Source organism: Aplidium turbinatum, chromosome 17 (genome assembly GCF_918807975.1).
Source record: "Aplidium turbinatum chromosome 17, kaAplTurb1.1, whole genome shotgun sequence".
NCBI classification, from domain to species: Eukaryota; Metazoa; Chordata; class Ascidiacea; order Aplousobranchia; family Polyclinidae; genus Aplidium; species Aplidium turbinatum.
The window spans coordinates 13,107,973-13,131,353 of NC_137488.1; the positions used below are offsets into that span (position 1 = coordinate 13,107,973).

At 38.0% G+C, this 23,381-nt stretch overlaps 1 protein-coding gene across 1 annotated transcript; it reads right to left on the reverse strand.

The window, feature by feature from the left end:
- Positions 1-1,512: 1,512 nt before the first annotated feature.
- On the reverse strand, positions 1,513-17,537 carry LOC145786206 (uncharacterized). Its single transcript, XM_082597851.1, has 12 exons — positions 17,439-17,537; positions 15,020-15,785; positions 14,324-14,615; positions 13,408-13,595; positions 12,699-12,883; positions 11,807-11,947; positions 11,427-11,476; positions 8,359-8,536; positions 7,704-7,835; positions 5,685-7,456; positions 5,159-5,287; positions 1,513-3,525 (listed from the first exon to the last, which is right to left on the reverse strand). The coding sequence occupies exons 1-12, from the start codon at positions 17,533-17,535 to the stop codon at positions 3,487-3,489; spliced, it is 3,969 nt and encodes a 1,322-aa protein (XP_082453977.1). The 5' UTR covers positions 17,536-17,537; the 3' UTR covers positions 1,513-3,486.
- Positions 17,538-23,381: the final 5,844 nt, after the last annotated feature.

A 23,381-nucleotide genomic window follows, 5' to 3' on the forward strand; every position in this document is an offset into this window, starting at 1 on the left:
TGAACCCTTGACAGCCTGTTTCACCTTAAAAGGATGATCATTAGAAAGTCCTTATTCAAATAGAAATAAATTTTGTTACCAATTCATTTTAATTTTATTGCGTTATGTCTAATTCATGCTGATCAAATATGTTTCTCGGACTAGGCCATAAAGGGGGTCCACGCAAACCAATTTTTTTTAAGGGTTCCGCGTTAAAAAAAAAAGTTTAAGAACCCCTGTATTAGATTGGTTCAGCCGCGATTTGAAAAACTACTTGCGAAAGTTCAGGAGCATCCTAGTCACCAGTAAACAATTTTCTGCTGTAAATCGACTACTGAACTGTTGTTATTTTGCTTATTGTAATAGTGAAGTTGTTTTGCACTAAGTGTATAAGTACAAAAATTTGGTGACTGTGTTTTGTAGCTTTATATCTCTGGACTCGAGAAATTGTAGATTGCAATGGTAAAACCTAGCTTGAGTTGATCTTAACAAAAATTGAAACAACCTTACTCATTTTCTGCTGTTGTATATAGACGAGATAGTTTTATCATATCATGAGACAAGGGTGAAGGAAATCTGGAGATAGATGCTAGGGGTGAACAAAACTAAAAAAGTTTAAGAAGCACTGCCCTAAAACACCGCAAATTAGCTTTGCTTTATTTTCTGCATATTTGCAATGTTGGGTTAATGTGACCACGCATCACTATGTTTTGGTGAAATCCCCCCCCCCCCCAAGACTACTTGCTGGATCCGCCCATGTCTGGTGGCGACTGCATCTTCAATGTACAATCATCCAACAGGTTGTAGAATGTAGATACTGTATGTCAACACTTCAAAATGATTTTTAAAATATACAAATGCAATAAATGCGTACAGTATAAAGCCTACGTCTCGTCCACATGTAAACAATAGAACATCTTGTTTTCTCCAAACGAATATTCAAATGGATAAAGGATCACTTAGGACAGCACACTAATTGCTACTGCTATTTCCAACTTTCTAAGTAGCTTTAAATTACAGGCACTGTACTTATTTTCGCAATGCTGCTGGTCAGCACTTTAACAATACGTGCTTAGAAAACAAGGAGTTACATTGACTCTATGTGAACCTGGTGTTGGAAGATTGAAAGGTAAAGTTGGTTTGAAAGGAAACCAGATGCCTCGATTCACGGATGCTCAACAAAACGAGGCGGTTCCAGGAAGTATAAGTTTAGTTGCCACAGTAAAACAAAGTTTAATTTTGAGAAGCACCATATAATATTCAACAGAGAGCAGATACAGTTAAAAATCCCAGTGTTTTTCCATTTGTTGCACAACATTCTTTAACCATGCAATTTGATGTATTGAAAAGCCGTAGTTTGGTATACTTTGCAATCTTGTGCGGTCGGAATGGAAAGCCTGGAAGGGGCTGCTGTAGTGTCCATGACAAACTTGTACTTTGCTGACTAACACTCTTGCAGTTGAAGGGCATGGCGCCTGACGCTTTTTTACCAAATGCACAATGCCGCGATAGACTGTATGCAATGCCAGTGAGCAAAATCTGTCCTTTCGAAAAGGATGGACTTTATTATTTGGGACAGAATTCAGCAAGGAGGCTTGGCCCCCAACAACAAAATAATCAAGGAATGGCAAGAAAAGGCGTAAAAAACTAAAACAATGAAAATGTCAAACATAACGTCAGCGCAAGAAATTAGCAAACAACATTATCAATAATTTGCAAAACTTGTGAGCTTCCCTCATTAAACTGTGGTTAAATATTACAAACATAAAGGCATTGATCAGATTAGCGTTATTTTAAATTAAATGTTGCAACATTGCATGTTAGAACTGCACCGTTGAGGTGGTCATACAATACCATTACTAGATAATACCGAACCGAACGTAAAAAATTCGTTTATTTTAGGCGCCAGTTAAGGGAGCTTTAAATATATTCACTATAAAAGTATAGTAGCAGTGATAGGAAACACTTAAAAAACGCAACAAAATACAAGAGTTGGCTGTATGAAAAGATGTCAGCTCTGCAATAAATGTTCTTTATACGCGCTTAAAAATACTCTGTTAATATCTACAATACTTCGCAAAGTTATTTTGTATATTGCAAGGGGAAACACTACACCAAGTTCTACTTTAAAAAAACACACACGCATAATCTTTCACCTTTTTCAACTACATTGCAAAGATATCTAGAAAATTCACAAAAGCTGCTACTAAGTAACAGGGTTTCCATTCGCAAGATCAGCAAATAACTGAAGAATTTCACATTTGGCACATTGGTTATCAGCCTAACGTCGAAATTTAACAAAATTAGATCCACCTCGCTCCCAGAAGTAATCCCAGCTTGCAAAATCAATCACTTACGTTGATTTGCTGCTAGACGCTGAATCAGTGCAAAAAAACGGGATTTTAGCTGAAATATAATCGGAAAATTTTTAATCGCTACAAGTTCAGACGATGTTAACACAATTCAAAAATAGTACCATACGAAATGATCACAAAAATGACAAAAGGTCGTTTTTTCATGTTCGCCATTGCAAAGACGACTTTATTCACGCTTACGTCAGCATAACGAAACAACTCTAGAAGAATTTTTCGCAAAACACTGAAATGTTAAATTTCAGGATCGAATTCGTGAAGTGCTAATGAGTTCGAACACAAAGCGGCTGTTGCAATGTTAATGACCTTTAGTGACTAAAAAGACTGTGGGAATTTTTAGCCTCAAACTGACAAAGCTTCTTTGAGAGCTTAACCCTGGCAGTTTCGCAAAGTGGTAAGGGCTTAAATCGCTGACGCAGACGTCCTGTAACCGAGATTGACAGAATGAAGTCTCCGGCTTGTTGAAGTGTGATTGTCTCAATCGAAAAATAATTAACACGAGTCTACGCAATCAAGCGCCAATCCTACCGGTTAAAAAAGCTTCCAAATACGGAGGTTCGATTAAACTGTAATGCAACGTCAAAAAAACTGGAAACATGCAAATGAAACACAGTTTCATCGATAAAATCACCTTTTTTTCCATTGATGCAGCGTCTGAAGAGCCGACGTTAACGTAAACAGGCGATGTTCTTTCGCTGGGAATGCCTCAATATTTCAAGGTTATGATATTGCAACACTAATACAAAATGTATGAATTAAACAAAACACAGTATGCGAGGAATACCTGCTCATTATAATGACAGAAGAACAGTTTTGTAATAAAATTTCATGTTGCTGAGAAAATGGGAAACCTGTTTTCACGACGGCGAAAACCACATTTGCATCAAAAAAACGAGCTTGCACGTCCAACAGGCTTGGTAGGTTATGTCAGTAAACACGTGACAGCGCAATACGAAACTTGTCCAATGATTGTCATCCAGCAAGTAAAAGTTTCCTTTGTTCAACGTCGTCAGACATAGTTTCTAACATTGAACTAAATCGTAAGCATGTATTTGTCATCAAGAATCACGTCGGAGGTAAAAAAACGAATAAGAGCTAAGTGCAGTGTCACACTCCAAGTACAATGCTGCATGCCTTAGCTTGAAGTGAGGTTTTGGTTGAACCCAGCTATGTTCTGAAACGCATTACATTGAAACATGAATGATCACAATTGCGTTATTATGAGACTTACTTAATTGTTTTTAAACATTCATCTAGAAATCACAAGATCTGACAATAATGCCGTTGAATTATTTCATTCATACCAAAAGAAAACATCAGCAGTGAAGCAATTCAAGCCAAGTGAAAAATTCGGTAAAAACATGATTAACAATGTTTAGTTGTTTACTCATGGATTACGCAAATGTAAAGCCGGTTTGAAAACAGCAACACACTTCAGCTGAGATCCACCACTGCTAGCCAGCCAGCAATGCATGTGAACGTCGAGTCACTGTAAAAAGTGAGGATCTCATGAGCTAGGTTATGGCTATACCAAAAACCCAGACAGCAAATCAACCGTTTTTTTACATCGATCTGCCGATGTTGAATCAATGTAAAAAACGGTTGATTTGCTGTCTGTGAAAAGAGAGAAGTCTCTTTCCAAAACATGAATCCTCAGACAATACAATCAAGCAAGATAAAGGTTTCGGTATGACGTGGGTGGCTTTTGGGTGATATGAGATGTTGAGGAAAGACAGAAAGCGTTCGACGTCATAATATTGTTGTTTTCACTGGTTCGACCAAGACGAATACGGAAACGATAAACGCACAATAAAACTTGCATTAAACGTGAAACGCGAACTGAAAAATGTTGGGGAGCACTGCGTCTAACAGACTGCTTCCGAATTGCGTGCTCAATATGCAACGGCTGATGGAAAAACATCTCATGTCATAAACACATAGTCATAGGTGGTCTCAAAGAAAAAAAATCAGGCTTTTATTGATTTCACGTCAGACGACGTTGAACCCACATCAAATAGATTGATTCTATTGACAGGCTCAGGTGACCAGCTGCTGTGGATCACTATGAATGGAAATTTGATAACGCTCGAAGAAGTCGCGAGGTTGCATTAAGGTAACATTCAATGACGTTCAGTGAAAGCTCGAACATTCAATTTTTGGATAATGAAAACAGAATATGTTTGAGCAACAAAACTATGAAGTCTTAAAGCGCGTTAATTTAAAAGATTTAGTAAACGACTGGTTTACCTTATTCTATTCCAACTAGCAAAAGTTGTACTTTTTACGTCGTTTAAACGTCGGAAACGATGCGAAAAAAAAATTTTGCAAGCAGGTTGTATTATATACACTAAAGAAATACACAAGCTGTTTAAAGTTTCAACCAGCAACAGCAGTGTTCAGATTTAGAATTACGCACGCAAAATCACACTAGCTTACTGAATACGCAATTGGGATGCTTACGTGCTGGCGTTCACTTGCTGGATATAGAACATAGATGCCAACAAATTTACGTTCTAATTTACAATTTGAAGCTTAAATAACATGACTGCTTTTTGCTTTCGATCTCAAATCAATTTATTAAAATGGTGATTAATATTGACTGCAATCGACTTGCTTTCACAAGGGCAGGCCGGCCATTGAACAATGGCGTATTTCACGCGGGCTCAATGCTCTTGCGAGATGGTCTATTTTAAAATGAATGGCAGCAAGCAATCAGACATTCAGCCTAGCAGCAGAACATGCATTGTGTGCGTGAAACTTAATAATGAAGAGTTTTAAGCTTATGGAGGACAACAATCCCTGCCCACCTGTTGATTCTGCGATGTGTGCTCACTTGCGCCTCCTGGTGGAGTGGTAGTGGCTCCAATCTCCGATCTGGCAACTTCTTGCGACGGAAGATGTACGTCGTTCGGATTAACCAGATATAAGTTCGTATCCTATGATAAAAATTGCGACTTTTATCCTACATAACAAATCAGTTTTACATTAATTCAACGTCTGTAGACGTTGAATCAATGAGAACAATAAATGATTTGTTGGCTGGGATGTTGCGAAGCAGCCTCATGACGTTGGTTCAACATAAAATGATGAAAATTGCTATGCAAGTCGTAAGTACCAATACATTGCAAATATTGTTTGTGGCAAAAGTTGCCAACGTTAAAAAATAAACACACGTTATAAGAATTAGCACTCAAAAGAAGCTGCGTTATGAATACTGTACTACCTTTCCTGTAGGTCAGCCGATATACGTTACTGTCAATAAATTTATGTTAATTCATGAAACAAAAATGATGAAAACGTGCAAATTCATGCTTCATATTCCACCGTTTTTACCATGATTGGCTGTGCGATGAAGTCGTTAAAGGTCTGTGCTTGCGACGCGAACTGCTTCTCTATCATCTGAACTGCAGGCATCGCATCAACAACAGGCGATGAGGCGAGCTGAGGGTCGACTTGAAGCGGTGCGTCGTTAATGTTGAAGTTATTGGCCGATGTGTTGAGAGCGTTGGGGACTTGATCTTGGGCGTTAAGGTCCAAATCACTTTGTGGAAGAGGGTCTTGGAGTTTGTGATCCACCAAGTCACGCTCACTTGAATCGTCAGGGTTAATGAAGCTACTGTTCGTGCAGTCAGATATGATAGTTTGCAAAACTGAGCGGTCCATCACTTTAGAAGGCAAGATCATATCACTATCGTTCAAATTGAAATTATTGTCGAACCCAATTGACAAGCCGGTGTCACCCATCCCCGTTGTGGGGCTAAGTGTGCTGAGCATGTTAACCTCTTCTAAAGTGGCTGCCTCTACAATACCTTCGTGAAGAGCCAAAGTGTTTTGAAAAGAGTTATTTTCTTCTTCTTGTCGCGTTAAATTACGTGAGAAATAGCTGTTTGGTTGAGAAGAATTTACAATTGGCACTGGATCTCCGATTGTAAAGCCTTGTTGCTTAATGTCACACACGGCAGCTTGGTCAGAAGTTCTACAAAACGAAAGCTCTCCTGAACTTGAATGCTGAAGTTGCACCCCAGGCAACTTGTTATCATTGTGAAAAGTACCAGATGAGGTTGTGCTAGCTTGTTGCTCAGCGGAGTGCCATTGTAAGACGTCAACTTGTTGCACTGGCGCTGTTGCAGCGCTCGAAGTTAATAAAATGTCTGAAGAAAGTCTGTTGTGACCTGCAGCAATTTCATGCGGTAATAACCATTGGCCCCCTTGCTGCATCGACACGTTAGAGGCCTGTGGGTTAAATCCTGACGTAGTAACAGACGCCTGCGTCATGACATCTTGTTGCATAGAAAAAGTAGTTTCAAACATTGAAGATGAGGTTTGTGGGGCGAAGTTCTCATTGAAAGTCAAGTCAGGAGCCGATTCTCTGATTTGATCAGACTGGTAATTTGACGCTGGTGCAAGCGTGGTGTTGCTGGTTGTCATTTCCTGTCTTAATGTGTTTGCTGGCTGAGGAACACCGGTAACTGTTGATCGGTTGGCTTCAGTCTGACTGCTGACCGCCGAGAGACACCGACTTGACTGATTCACGGAAACTAGAAACGCTTGGCTGGCTCCAGTCACGTGATTAGCAGATTGCGAGAGTGAAAATAAAGCATCGCTCATACTCGTCGTGGCATGTTGTGACAACGCGAACGATCCCGATCTTGCCTGTTGTTGCTGGATTTCCTCAGTACCATTGGGAAACGATACCGATTCGTCTGGCCATATACTGAGAACGCCTGCCTCTGTCTTGACGATCGGGCTTAGATTGGAAGGAGCAAAAGTAGAATGAACTGACATTGCAAGCATCGGCGTATGAGTGGAATTTTGTTGCTGCTGACCTCGAAAAAATGTAGCGGGAACATTTTCGGCGACTAGTCTCCCGGATGTAACAGGGTTAGATTGTTGTGATGTCATGAGCACAGAATCGTTCGAGAAAGTTGCAGAAGTTATGTTTATCATGGCGTTTGGAGTGGAAGCCGTTTGCATTGACGTCGCCTGTGAGCTTGATGAGAGGCTGCTGCAATTGGCCACGTACAACATTTGTTGAACTTTGCTGAGCTGTTCAGAGTCGCCCATCAAAGGTTTTCCAACGTTTGTTGAATTGATATGCGACGATTCTGAAACGAAAAACATGACAAGATGTCCAAATGGATATCAGTTACATACTACCGGTAGACAAAGCACAAATCGGTCAGTTTTTATAAACAAAAGCAAAATGAAAAAGCTAAGCAATGTGACACAAGAAATGCCAATCGTACTTTGAAAATTTGTGAAAATTGGTCAGAAAAGTCCGACATGCGATCTTCATACAAACGTTTTTGAAATCAAATCGAAACCCATGACGCCCTACCAGGTAGGTCCTACCTAATATCGTCGGCTTGACGTCCTTGGACTCGTCATCTGGAGAAGCGGACCGAAATAACTGAGCGAACAAGGCTTCCAAAACCTTTCGATCAATTTTCGCATTGTCCAGAATGTTTTTTAGGGTGTTTTCAGCTGAAATAGAACCGTAAATGTGGCAGTATGGCGTTTTTTGCACAAATCCAGGCGATTATGGACAAGAACTAAGGGGCAAGAAAGCAAGTATTTCGATCTTTTGGCCCCATCAAGGCTGTGCTTAGTGGCGTTTATGTGATTGCTTATCTTCCGTTTTTCAGTGTAACAGCTGTATGCCACTACAGTCTCGCCACAGTCGGCCGCTGACTTACATGCACATGATTTTGAAACAGTAAAAGCGAAGATAAACAGAAACATTAGATGCAACTATGACAGGTATTAATTAATGAGCTAGTGAAGTACAGTATAACATACGGAGACTACATTAACTGAGCTCAAGATGTTGTAAGCGGTTACTATGAAATAAAGGAATACCATACTTACATTAGATATTCAATATTTCGTAACGCCGTAGGTTAGCGCATAGCACCGTACCAATGATCGCTTGCAATACACCAAGCAAAAATATAGTAACAAAACCTCATACGGTACATTGAAATATAGGTTTTGGAAACGTCATTACTTGTTTCTTTAACTTCCGGTTCTGATGAATCTTCCTTCTGAGCGACCGTTGGGCTTGGATCGTACGTGAAACTGTGAGGATCACATTTTCTTCCATTAAATTCCACACAGAGCTGCACATTGACAGACTTTGTGATGGCTTGATCGTGGTAGGCCGGAACGCGAACGACAAGATGAGACTAAGATAGCGAAAGCTCATTTCAGTGGGGTGGTAACATGACTTAGAAGTTGTAACACAACAATCAAGTCTGAGGACAATTTACTGTACAGAATGACTGTGCAGGCAAAATTAGGACCTGGAACCTGGACCGAAGAAAACCGTACATTCATTGTGGATGATTTCAATAAAATATGAAATTTCAAAACTCTTTTCAAACTAAACGGTCACGATCCTGTTCCCAATCAAAAATCTATACTGCTTTAAATATTATTCTAACACCACATTTTTTTTATATAAAATTTAACACAACAGAATAACAAATGGTGTTCACCGGTCCAGGCCATTTTAAACAGTTATGGCAACTTTTTGTAAAATATAATATATCGCACCATCTAAACTCCACTGAAAACAACATCAAACCTGGTGTACTCCACCAACACAGAATAACAAACAACATAAGAATTTTAATCCATCTACCCACTTTCCAGTAAAAAAAAATGAATAATTTGATTAATTACCTAGCTTTTCTACAAGTCATGCGGCAAAGCCAAAGCTTTTTTCTAATAAAGCTTGAGTAACTTTTTTGGAAAAGTGACCAATGTCATGTCGTTGTAAAAATGTAAACTGACATTGGCGTTGCAAAATGTGTTGGCAAGCGCCATAGTTTCCATACTTCATGGCACTGCGAACGTAACCGCATGCTTGAAATTCTTTCGCTCAAGGACAACAACCACCATAACAGAACCACGACCATGGCTTGCCGACGTGACCACTTGAGATATTTCTAGAGGAAATATCATGAATGGAAAAGCAGGAACAACACGTAACAAACTCGTGGGATAACGCAATCGCCCTAATAGTCCTGACTGTCGCATTAATGCGAAGCGATCATAACTTAATAAAGATTGAGCATTATCTAGATCAAACTTGAAATAAGTAGACTACAAATACAACGCAGTAAAATATATCGGATGGTGTATCATTCGTTTAGTTTTCAGAAAACATGTGAGGAGGCAATCAACCCGACTAACCAGTGTGGAAATCATGGGGACATCGGCTATCATGGTCCTAAAGAAGTTTACTTCGATAATGAGAAACAAAATGTTTGTAGACAAGCATTCCTGTGAATGTTCAATGTTAGTCACATCTAATCTTATATAAAAAACATCTACTTTCATGCAGGGTTGAGAAAAACCCGGGTTTTTTTGGGTTTTATTAAAAAAGATGCAAAAAAAGGTAGATTCATGCTTATTTCACCTCAAAACTACTTTTTACGAATGAAGTGCCTTTCACTCACAGTACATGCTTGCATAACTCAATAAAATAATGCACTAAGGTTGTTGTTGCTTGAATGTTGCATCATCCATTAATTTCAAGATCAAGTTGGATGTTGCATATCCACTGATTTCTATACCAAGTTGATGCTACCGTGGTAGAAATCACATTATTGCATCATTTGCTTTAGATTTGAAGGCAAGGAGCATTTATGCCATCATGTTTAAATATTTTTTATCATTTATATATACATACTATATATAGTAATGGATGAGCAATTGAGCGATTGCGTGGCCAATGGCCATTTAGGCAAATGCTCTGAAACAGCCAAGCGTTAGAATCCAGAATCTGCGGTCCACCACATTAAGGCGCGAACAAAACAGCGCAGAGGCAAAACGGCGCAGACAAAACGGCGCCAAAGTCAACGTAACCAGCTCAGAACCTTTTCCTCATTTTGTTAACATTTTTTGGTCAATTCCTCTTTGTCATGAGTTGCCAAGGGTGGTGGGGGGGGGGACTTGTATACCAGCTCCAAAAATCCTTATTCACACATAAACTTTCGTTATGGTTGCAGAGTATTATCGTTCTATAAATTGAACTTGTTGCGTTGACTTTGGCGCCGTTATGTCTGCGCCGTTTTGTTCGCGCCTTAATGTCCTGCTTCGCAGAATCTGTAATTGGTAAATAGCCTCCTAAATTGCATTTCACATCATATATACAGACTACAGTAGAGTAGTACTTTCAGCAGTTTAACTATAAGACCTTCTTGCATAAATGAGTTTTAGTGTAGTATACACAAAGGGGCATTACTTGATTTCTGTGTACTGTACAAGTGTACAATATCCACTGCGTTTTCAGTTTATTCTTGAAAATTTACTTCACAATCACATCCTTAAGTCCTAATTTAAAGTTTGTTTTAAGTGCCTTGTAGTGTTTTTGTTCATTTTTTCAATTTTCTAATAAAAACTGGACAAATATGATGCTCTGGGTTTTTTTATGGGTTTTTTTGGGTTTTTTTAAGTGGGTTTTTTTGAAAAAACCCACCCGGGTTTTTTTGGGTCGGGTAAAATACCGACAACCCTGCTTTCATGTCGCCTCCGATGTGTGTGTACCAAGTATCAACTCTACAAAAAGCAAGCACACTAATCTAATCCTGACACAAGCACAACTAGGCTGATTCAAATCACATTACTGTGACCCAAGATTATCTTACAATGCCGATTCTTTCACCGACTAGAAACCTAAAGTTTAAACACACGTCGTTTTTTTTACTGGGGCTAGACAAAGATTTCACCTTTTGTAATTAATGCAATTTTGTTACATTGGATTTATGGTTGAAATACTATTTTGGTAGGTATAAAAGCGTTTGATAGCTTGCCAGCAATATTAGCAAACAGTAGCATAAAAACTTAAGTAGACATTCATCGATTGAAAAAGCATAGTTTCATTGTTACTGTGATGTATTTGCACAGTGTGATCACTGATCACAAACAAGAGTAGACTGAACAACACACATGAATTTAACATCTTGTGAACTGACATCAGTGACCATAAGTCATTCAGAACTGCGCAATCCCCCAACATTTCGCAAAGATATTGGCAAATAATAAAACTATTTTTAGAATTAAACGTACTTGATTGAACGTATCTCTGTCTATTGTTCCATAAGTATGCCAGTGACTTTCTAAAACAAGAAATTTGTTTTAAAAATCAGAAGATTTATTTCTTTGAAGGGAAGAACTGGTCCTGCTGCTGTGATTCTACCAACATTGCAAAATTAGACTATCCAGCTAAAGATAAATTGATAAGCCAGGCAGAACGAAAACAAAAAACTAAAGGGGAAGTTTTACAGTTGAGATGCAGAACGTAGAAGCATTTTTAAAACATGAGTTAACAAACTTGTTATTTCAGTAAATAAACATTTTCATAAGTTTCCAGCGCAGCTAAGAATAAACAGAGCAAAAATCGACTATGTGAATCAACAATCAAGCGAGAAATCTCAACGCCCTCCTACTATCAGGTTCTTCTGAGTCTTGAAATATGACTTTTGTTCCTTTATGAAAATTTCGGCCAATGATGAACATTTCTTGGTTTCCTTCAACTGAGCATCGTTCCAAGCTCTTCTTTGTTATCTCGGGTTGACCACGCGGCTGAGCTGAAATCAAGATGTTGATGAACAAATAAAATGGCGCGATCTTTCCCAGCTCGTTAAATGAGATATTTTCAGATTTCACCACATTGGGTTGAAACAGCATATTTCGCATTGCACAATGCATTGTGGAAATGGCAATTGGAAAGACAAAATAAATATTTACTTTGCCGAGTGACAAAATAACATTCTAGCCTACCAATAAGTCGTTTTTCTACATCGATTCGATGTAGAAAATCAATCAGAAAAAGGGACCGATTTGGTGACTGGGATTTTGCAGCGTCAACACTGCCAACCACATGATAGAGGCAATTGAGTCAGAAAGTTATGAAATGGCCAAACAGTCTCCGTGAGTGACAGTGCAAATATTTCTTCTTTAACATGCTTTATCAGCTGTGACCTCCATTTTGTTCTATTTTTCATTTTTGTTAATTCCGGAATGCTTTTCCGTCCTGTGATTTGCAACTACACTGTGTTCAATAATGAACAACCATACGGAACCGGTGCTAAGTCGGTCACATCTAACCAAGAGGAGTGGATTGATAAAATCGTGTAAAAGAGAGTGGCAAGATTTTATGGAAAACAGCCTCTAGGCCTACTGTATTTGTTTACTTAACCTGAAGGTGATTAACTACTATTTACGATGACAAACTTTGTGCAAAACACAATTTAACTACGATTATAAAAAACGTCATGAAATCTTCAGTACTCATATCATATTCACACAAAAATGTATCATCATTCAATCTTTACTTACTGCAGTTAATTCGTTGCGAAACGACTTGCAGAATACATGGGTTTTGCTCGTCAAGCCCAGTCAGGTTGTCCAGGGCAACACGAAAGACCAAGCGGACCGTTTGACTTCGTTTCTTTGCCCGATTTGCCCCAATGCGAAATTCAACATCCGCATTGCGCAGTTTCAAAATGCCCACACAATCAACACTGCAAAATTGACGGTGACGTCAAAACAAATATTTTGAAGAATCACAACACCGTGACATTGATAAGGTATAATAATATTGCGTCAAAGAAACGTGCAACAACATAAAAACGAAAGAACACAAGAAAGAATTTCAGACACTTTTTCATTTTGTACACAGATGAAATCTTCTTACAATTGAAATAGAATTCGAAAATAGATACCGTATCGCACTACATTAAAGACCTACACGGAAATTTGGAACAAACATATGAACGATATGTGTTAGGGGTGCAATACAGCTTTAGCTATATTTGTTATTGAAATAACAAGCCCATACAGGCGGTCAACTTACATCCTAGCCTTTAAATGTCAAGCAAAAACATATTACGATTTCAAAAGCGGACACAGGGAACTAACCAGCTGGTTACAACACTAAATGTCAGCCAAAGTCACGAATGCCAAGTAACATGTGGCAATACTCCATATGTAACATGCGATTATTGTCGCCTGTGACAGGAATTTAAACCCATATCGTCATTTCTACCTGATGACATCTTGAGCGTCGAAGGGAATACGAATTACTTTTGTTCCCTCAATCTCAACTTCTTCGCATGACGTGGTATTCCTACCTGTCACCTTGCACGCTTGATAGAAGCCATGTGGGCGAACCTTGTCATCAGAGTCAGATCCCACAAAAACGCTCAGCGTGGTCTTTCCAGTGTAACCCTTCAACTGATTGATAAGACATGTGAAGTGAGTTGATGAAAGTGAAGATCAATATTACTTGACAGAATGATACGATCAGCGTCTGATAACGTTGAAACGAAGTAAAAACAGCAACCTTTGTTTGCAACAATTTTAATAGTTACATACACCTGTCATCGGTTTTAGTGGAGAATTCTGGAACATAGGCTACAGATTGATTTACATCAGACACATTCAATGCCCACCAATCAACCACTAAAGACGCACCATATATATATATAGAATACAGAGAGTATGAGTTCTCATATAAAGCAAAGTTATTGCAAATAAAGAATGCAAACAAAATCTATAGAGCAGACAAGATAATGGAAAAAAATGGAAAGTAACAAAACCAGTTGAACTTATTTTATACTTTGCTCCTTTGCACGTTCATCAGTGATCACAAAATGTATTTTGGACATTTGGTTGTTGTTATCCAACTCTAAACTGCTAAATCTAACTTAGCCTATTGTGTTTGTGCCATTATTAGTTTTTTTAAAGGAAAGTAATTTATAAAAAAACATGAATAAGTAAAACACTGTGAGATTGCGCTCCAAAATAAACTCATAAAGGTTTAAAAAAAAAACACTTTAAAAACAAAAAAGCATTATGGCACCATATCTAATACGATTGGTCCAACTATAAAACATGATGAAAGTATTTTCACAACATTTTAAACTGAAAATAAATGCTTTTTGTATATACACCCAAACCACCTGAATCTGGGGATAATCTTGTTGTGATCTATCTTTCACAGGACCTCTGCTTCCTTCAGTCAGATACCGAGCCCGGTGTTGCTCTTCAGGCTGAACTAATATGTCCAAACTGCAGCCATTGTTCGAAGAGGGATAAACAGCTTGTAGAGAAGCATAACTTTTATAAGGGTCTCGGTATACATTATCGTAGGACTTTTTCGCTTGAGCTGGTTTCGAAACGGAAAAACCATTGCTTGAGGTTCCGACAGTCGCTCTGCTAAACATTGAGGAATCAGTCTCGCCATTGATTTCTCTGAAATGCAAATTAATAATTACATTTACAAAAACTAAATGCGTCCTAGCTGTCACTATTATCCGTATCTCATTATAAAAAAAAAAAAAGTTAGGGAAAGTAGATAGACTTGGTTGCTTTGCAATAATTGAAAGCATACAAAACACAATCAAGACTAGCCTATTATATCAGACTTGAGAAAAGCTATGATCACCAAAATAAAAACTTTGTTTAGTTAGCAGGTGCTACAAAGTTACACACACTTGTGTCAGGGTAATGTGAAAAGAACCAGGGTCTACTTTTCTTTTCCATAAACCTGTACATTGTACAATCATAAGTAGCCAATCCTTAAATATTATTGTAAATATATTCAAGGATATATTTATGGAAAACATCCACTGGCATATCTTCCAAGAAAATAATACCTTGAGCAATTCATAGAGCTTTGGTTACTTTCTGAAGCATTTGAAAGTCTTCTATTTGCTTCAAGTATCTGGTTGAATAAACTCGGATCAGAAGTGTTTGTAATGGTTTGTGGGTTTACGTTACGAGAAACCAAGTTGACCCCTTGTGGAATGCCGGTTTGATCGCTTTCACTTTCAAGAGCATGAGATGTAGAAACAGGAGAAATTTGTGAACTGTGAGAAAAGTGCTTAAAACGATCTTGTGTAAAACTTAGGGACGGGTGCATTTCTTTCTTAGTTCGACGCCTCTTTTTTCTGCTTCCACTTGAAGAATATGGATCATCATCAGAAGATCCTCCTGGAGTTGTTGTACTAACAGTGTCTTGTGGACATATATTTTGAAACCGACGCCTCATATTTGTGCTTGATGATGAAAACATAAAATCATCAGTATCATTTAACCCATCTGATTCCATAGCTTCAAATGGACTACTAATATCCCCAGGCTCACATCCAGGACTTGTCATGTTATAAGGACTCTCTAAAGTTAAAAGTCCATTGAAAGCTTCTGATCCCATCATCTGAGCATCTTCATTGATGTACACAGAATGACTGGAAACTGTAGAGTTCAACGGTTCATGTCCCTCCGTCACGTTTTGACTATAATTCTCTTGGCAAAAGTCAGACATTTGATGTACAGCAGAGTCACCATGGGGTAAAGATACACCTTCATTGGTTTGAATACTTTCATGGAGCATGGCAGAGTTTTGGCTTCTGTTTTCATAACCTGAAAAGGCAATAATAAATTTATCGTACCACATGAAAAAACCATAGTATCTTAATTTCCTATCCGCTATTCTTTCTATAAAACTTGTGCCATTCCATTACATAACAAAAATTATGCTCATGAAATTGTAAAAACAAACATTAAAAGCAAGTATATATATAAAATGCAATACCTACAAACAAAATAGCAATTTACTAGTTATTTACAGCAACAACATCAAACTTCTGTGAATCAAGATTTAACTTTTGAATCATTTGTAAATTGTAAATACTTGCCCTGCCTACAACAAGCATCAGATCATTAAAACAACACAATATAAAAAGAAACAATTCAAAGAAATAGTCAAGTAATTTTTTAAAAACGATTCCTATTGTGATTCTTATTAAACCGTAGAAATGTTACAGATATTTTGCATTAAAAAATCTAGAAATTGAATGAAAACAAAGTTGTTTTGTAGTTCTACAAATCCAGGCCTCAAAATTCCGGCGGTCATGACCTCCGGAATGACCTCGAATGTCTGCCGAAGCCGACTCATTGGTCGGTCATAAATGACCGCCGCAAAATTCTTGACAAAAATAGAGCTATTGCAGCAAAAATATATTTTAAATTTGAATTGTTACAATTGTTTGTTTAACGCGAACAAATACGGAGCTGAAACAATTAATAGTACAGGCAATTGCTTTAAAGATCACATTAGAGTGGCGTGGTTAACAAGCTGATGGCAAAAGTAGCCATTTTTACATCATTTCAACGCCTTGCAATGTTGCCTTGAAATAAAGTTGTCTGAACTTTTCGGCAGGATATGTATTCTAATTTTGACAATGAGGAATTGAGGATTGTTACATTGATCGTTTGTTAAAAAGAAACGTCACAGAGAAGCAAGTCTCAGCTGGGTTCCGCACGTGCTCAGGCAAAAGTGGCGACCTTATTCACGCTGATACTGATAGAAATAGAATTTCTGCACAGAAGGGAGGGTGTTAGACTAACACTATTGTGTTAATTAGTTAACACTAACACTATTGAGGGCTAACACTATTGAGTCACTAATGCGCATTTGTCTGGACGGTCCTGAGCTGGAGATTTACGACCCCGCGCCAGCAGTAATCGCTTGGCACAGCGATTCTATAACGCAAAAACCACGGAATAAGTGATCGTAGTTGCTTTTGTAATGAGGAAATTTGGATTGTTGTTTTCAATTGTGTTTATTGCGTCATTACACGACTGTCATTAACACACTGATTTATTTGCAAGCAATCTGCTCCAGTATACTTCAGGGTCGGTTAATTAAGCCATCAACCATTGCAGAGTTATTCTGTTGTAGAAAATCTTCTACAAACGTACGACTACACAATACTGTAGTGTAATTTTGTGCAAAATCTACGTATGCAAAAAAATGTCCGGTTGAGATATTAAATGTCCGCTGAAAGGGCCAGTCCGGTAGGACATGCTTGACCGCCAGAAAAAAGTACAAATTTCGAGGCCTGAAATCCATGGTCTGAGTAATGGTTACAAGACGAACTTGTACAAAATCAAACCTTTTACCATCAAATAAAAACACATGATAGGTTTAAATTGAGATGTGAATTCTGATAAAACATTTGCATCATCCAACCTAGACAGGTTTGGTCGCTTAAAGAATTAAAAATAGCATACCTTCAAAATTTTGGCTACAAAGTGTGTCCTGGGAAGATTGTGCACCTCCATTTAACTCTTCAGCTTGTAGGTTAATCCAAGGTGTTGGTTCAGACATAATTTTTCTAATTTGATAGTTATGTAAATCAAAGCGTAAACAGTTTGATTAATGTTTCATTGAATAAAAATTTTAGACATTAACTGTATATATACGCTAAACAATAGTGCAATAAAAAATAGGTATCTATGCTAAGAGCCAGTAAAAGTATAATTTGGGGCAATGGGATCCCAGGCCCCAAAATTTAGACTGGTGGTTAATTTGATTTCCTGTGAGTACGTGATTTGTGAAATTGTTCACTTCCAGAACAGCTTATTGCACTTTTGTCACTGTCAACAAATACATTAACATCTGTCTGCAAAATAACTATAACAAATAACTTCGAAAGTATCATTTCCTGAAAACTTAGAAATCTAGAAAATTTTCCTTCAAGTGATACTGATAACCCTGACAGGTTTGAGACCAGTGTTCCCATTGACTCAAGTCTCCAAAACATCAGATTTTTTCCAAAAAGTTCCAAACTAACATCAGACTCAAAATCTTATTGATTGCAAATTTGCAATAATAATCTGAAAGTTTCTCATACCTAACCTAACAGAATACCTGCATGAATAAAATAGGCAAACACAAGCCGTGAATTTTGCGTAAACTGTGCATTTAAACATCAAGTATTCGTAATGCTATTAGGGAACGTTCAAATATTAAGTAACGCTTTTTTTCCGAATTTTTGACCCCACCCTCCCCCATGTAACGCCAACGTAATGCTTTTTTCAATCCCCCCTCCCCCATGTAACGCTTTTTCACTACGAATTCAGCACAAAAAACTACCATTCCGTACTCGAAAGCGTTACGTAACGTTTTGCTTGAACCCCCTCCCCCCCGATGTGACGCTAACGTAACGCTTTCATAAACCCCCCCCCCTCCCCCTCGAAGGCGTTACGTAATATTTGAACGTTCCCTTACTGCAGAATAATACAAAGTGGTTGTGTATTATTCTTCGTTATCGTCGATATGGTCCTCCAGTTTCCATATCCTGAATTAAACTTATTGAGGGCTTCCACTTTGTGCACCCTCCATTGGATCGTGAAATTAACTGATGTGCAAGGAGTTGTCGTCTTCACTGCATTTACAGCACTAAAAATTCTCTCATCTGCTGCTGTGGCTGTAGGTCTTATTTTCGAGCCAGCGCTCGTTAAAACTCTGTGAATATTCCATTTTTTTTATTTTTAATAATTGGTTCACCAGCACTTTCCGAATAACTAGGACTTCTTCTTCTTCAATTGCCTTGCCTGAACCAGGCATCGACGGCCTCAGATGAATAATTAGACCAAATGTTCCTATTATATGTTGCATGGATAATTGTTTCTGTTTTGTCGTTAAATTGTTCCAGATGTGTTTGTCTTTGTCTGCCAGGTGCCCGCTTTCCAAAAATTTTACCAGTTAAAGAGAGATGCTCCAGTTTTTGCTTTCTTATTACATGGCCGAGAAATTTATATTGTCTGGTTTTTATACTTTTTAACAGAGTTCTGGTTTGGTTTACTTGGTGTAGAATTTCTTAATTTGTTTTCTTTGCCAGCCATGAAATGCGTTGCATTCTACGGAAACACCACATTTCAAAAGCATTAATCTTTTCTGCCATTTTTGTTGAAATATTCCAGGTTTCAGAGTTGTAATGAAAAACAGGATAAATATAGCATTTTAAAACTCTAGATCTTGTTTTGAAAGAGATATTTTTATTGCAAAGAATTGGTTTCATTTGTTGAAAGCTTGCTTTTGCTTGGGCTGTTCTTATGTTGAGCTCTGTTTCGTCTCTTGCATCCCAATTCACCATAGTACCGAGGTATTTAGATTTTTGGACCTGTTTAAGAATTGTTCCATTAACTGATAAATTACAAATAGGAGTTTCGGTTGCTTTTTTCTTTGTTATGACCATTGTTTCTGTTTTCTTTTTATTTAATTCCATGCCAAATATCTTGCTTTTCGTACACACAATATCTAATATGTTCTGCAGTTTTACGTCCGAGTCGGCTATCAAAACGGTGTCGTCAGCATATCGTATGTGGTTAATGTTGTTTCGTCCAATACTAATACCTCTTTCATCTTCAATATGTCTTAAAATTATTTCGCTGTATAATGAGAAAAGGTCAGGTGATAGCACACAACCTTGTCTTACTCCTTTCTGAATGGGCGTGTAGTCACTGCAGTCATCATTTATCCTGATAGCAGCTGATTGTTCGTAATATAAATTTTGAATGATTCTTAGATCTTTGTCGTCTATTCCAATTCTGTCGAGCATGCATAACATTTCATTATGTTGAACTCTATCAAAAGCTTTTTTATAGTCGATGAAGCACAAGTACAGGTCTTTTTGCATTTCGATTGATCTTTGAGCGAGGTTTTTCAGAATGAAGACCGCATTCCTTGTTAATTTATCAGGCATAAACCCATATTGGCATTCATTTATTTCTGGGTGTAATTTGTTTCTAACTCTGTTCATGATGACTCTCAGCAGTAGTTTAATAATATGGGACATCAGACTAATTGTGCGATGTTCTTCGCATTCTCTTGTGCCTGGTTTCTTCGGGATTGTAATGAAAATAGATTTTGTTATATCAGTTGGAATTTCACCGGTGTCATATATTTTGTTGAAGAGTGCGTTTTGTTGAACTAGGACTAGACATCTGAATAGTTCCTTAGAAATAGCCTGTGGAGTGTGGACACATAAAGCCTAAGGCTAGTTATGCTATAATACCGTATTTAAATACGGTAAATTAATGAGAACACAAACCTTCAGTATTCATACACTGTACGTATATAGAAGTACTCTGCCTAGAAAAAAAATCAAACATCAGATTTCAACATCAAAACATCAGACATCAGACAGTTTGCTCAAAACATCAGATCTGATGTTAAAACATCATATGTGGTTACGCTGTTTGAGACCAAGAGTACAAGAGACTGAGCAGTGATGCCAGGTTATTTTAAAAACAAGCAAGTGAACCTGAAAAACAAGCTCAATATAGGCAAACCAAAACAAGGACAAATCCAATAATTTGCAACAAATACCAATCAATATCAAGCACGCAGTTTGACAGTTCAAAGTTTATATTCAACTTTTAAAGTCCGTATATGACGTTTATTTCAAGAATAACACTTATTCCACGCAATAATTACCTTGAAAAGACAGAATGCTGACGTTTATTTTAAGAATGCAATATTTATTTTTAAAAAAAGGATGCAATGTTGACTACAAAAAATTTCATTGTCAAAAACAAGTTAAAAAAATTTAAACTGGCAAAAAACAAGAAACCCGCAAAGAAAAATACGCAAACTCGAAAAAACAAGGCCAAACTTGCTGAAAAACTGCAAAGTTGGCAAGACGGTTATAAGTAAATTTTTTGTAAACAGTTGTTTGTAAACTAATTGTTTGTAAACATTTGTTTGTAAAACAATTGTTTGTAAACTGTAATTTATTTTATTGAAAAAACTACTACAACAGCGGCAGCTGGTGCTGTTTATGAGCACTTATTGAGCAGTGAGGCTGCAATAAGTAGTCCGGGGGGCGAAGCCCGTCGCTGAGTTAGCAGAAGGCAAACGATTTTAGGGGGGAGTCTGGGGGTCCCCCCCCCAGAAAAATTGCATTGAATTTAGTGCGTTCTGAGCATGTTTTTACTCCAAATTTTGAAAAAATGCATTCAATGTTTGTTTAAAAGTTGATGTAGGCCTATTCCTAAGCTGTATTAAAAAAAACTAACAAAATTGCTTTGGAGACAAACTTAACTAGTACGGTATTGAGCTTATTCTTGACTAGCCTAGCCATTGCAAACAAGGTTCAAGTGATTTTGAGATGCCCTAGGCTGGACTAGCACTTCCTATAACCTGTTGAATACCCTAACTCTACAGTCTACAGCTAACACTTCTACATTCATGGCTCATCGCTACTCTGCGAAATAAAAACTAACTTTAAAACGTCTGTAAAGTTATTCGGTTAGGTGGGGCTGTTTTCCATGCAGCCCCAACAGATTCAAAAATTGCTGTAAAATACCAAAAGAGGTGGAGCTTCAAGGATAATTTTTAGCTAATCAGAACGCTTGAAATCCAGAATCTCGGGCTGCAAAAAAGTTGGTAGACACCTTAACAAGGAAAAATTCTGCCACTGCAATTGACTAGAATGCACCGCCAACCAATCATAAGCTACGTTTTCTATGACGTGAAAAAAGCGAAAAGAAAACGATACTTGTTTGTTTGTTCAAGTGATGGATTTTCTGTCAGCTGGTTGGCTTAGGGTTAGGGCTAGAAAGTAGTTATTTCATTGACGTGGGTTCGATTCTCACCACTGCTATTGCCCTTTTTTCTTCTGTAATTACCAAATAAAGTTCGAAACAAGCATTAACTCTCTGGCTGAGTGCTAGAAAGGTCACAATTGGACTGTAGCCTCTTATAACATGTTCTGATTGGTTGGCAGTTGCATTGTAGTCATTCGCAGTGGCAGAATTTCTACTTGTTAAAGACAAAGTGGCTACCAAAAAAGTTTGCCCAAAGTCGGTGTTGCCAAACAAACCTTTTAATATTTTAATTTTTGATCCCCAATTCTTAAGTGAAAAAAGTAACCGGATCAGACAAACACAGAAGAAAACATATTTTCCCTCTTCTCTTTCTTTCAGGTGGGGCTGCAGCCTTGCAGCCCCATGGCACGAGCCGCCACTGTACTACAGTATCATAGACGATGCGGCTTTTGATGAACGATATGCTACGTTTGTAAATTTTTCCATTGTTCCCTTTGTCTTTTGACTTTGTCGTGTAGTGTCCCAAAGTGTTCTTGGTTGGCTGGTGTGATATATTTCGTTGAAAATTACACGTCTACCGAAAAGGCGACCGCTTAGACAGCAATTTTATATTCTTCTTTTCTGATGATGTAACCGAGAAATTTAAGTTGCCTTTGAGTTATGTTGTTCAATAATTCCTTGTCTTGGTGTACCTGGTTTAAAACTTCGGCATTTGTGATGTGATCAGCAGGCCCGCAACCAGCAACTATTTTCGGGGGGGGGGGAGCATTTAATTTTTATCAAAAAACAAACATTAAAATAAACACACCAGTGCTGTGCCCTGTGATTCATAACTGCTTACTCATTTAAAATCAGATTTACAAATGCCTAAGCCCAACTGAGTAGCTTATTCACCACGCTATCGCAGCTGCTTTTGATCTCGAATTATTTAGTTGTTTTTAAACGCTTTTTATGGTGATGATGGATGCTGACATTGTGTATACGCTAACGAAACAGATAATAAGGATGCCAGCCTAATTTATCGAACAAAATCGTTAGCATGGCTTCCATCAGGTACCCGGTCATTTGGTCGACAGGACGTTTGGTCGACAGACATTTGGTCGACAGGACGTTTGGTCGACAGGACGTTAGGTCGACAGAACGATTTATTTTAGGGTTAGGGTTAGTTAACTAACCATAACCCTAATCTAACCCTGACTCTAACCCTAACCCAAAAATGAATCGTTCTGTCGACCTAACGTCCTGTCGACCAAACGTCCTGTCGACCAAACGTCCTGTCGACCAAATGTCTGTCGACCAAACGACCGTGCACCCTTCCAACCAGCGTAGCCTACTTTCGGTTTCGATAGACTACACTCTACAGCAGGGGTCACCAACCTTTTTGTATGCGGGCCACTTTGGAACTAAGGCGAGCTGTGGCGGGCCGCACTAATAAAATTTTAGGTATAGGTTGACTCTCATGCTAGAGAAGAACGCATTTCGTACCCAGTATCCAGCGTTATATGTTGTTTATATTTAAAACAATGAAAACTATTAATACTACAAAAAGTGCTCAATGCCAAGCAAAAAGGCAAAGCAGAGCGAATTAAATCAAATGTAGTTATTACTATCTGAAGCCTT

What these genes read in the sequence shown, in the direction of transcription:
- LOC145786206 (XM_082597851.1), bottom strand. Translation starts at nt 17,535, where the DNA reads ATGTCTGAACCAACACCTTGGATTAACCTACAAGCTGAAGAGTTAAAT. An exon ending in AGCTCTATGAATTGCTCAAG is followed by an intron (nt 14,616 to 15,019) that starts GTATTATTTTCT and finishes TTTGCATTTCAG; the next exon opens with AGAAATCAATGGCGAGACTG. An exon ending in ACAGAGATACGTTCAATCAA is followed by an intron (nt 8,537 to 11,426) that starts GTACGTTTAATT and finishes TCGCTATCTTAG; the next exon opens with TCTCATCTTGTCGTTCGCGT.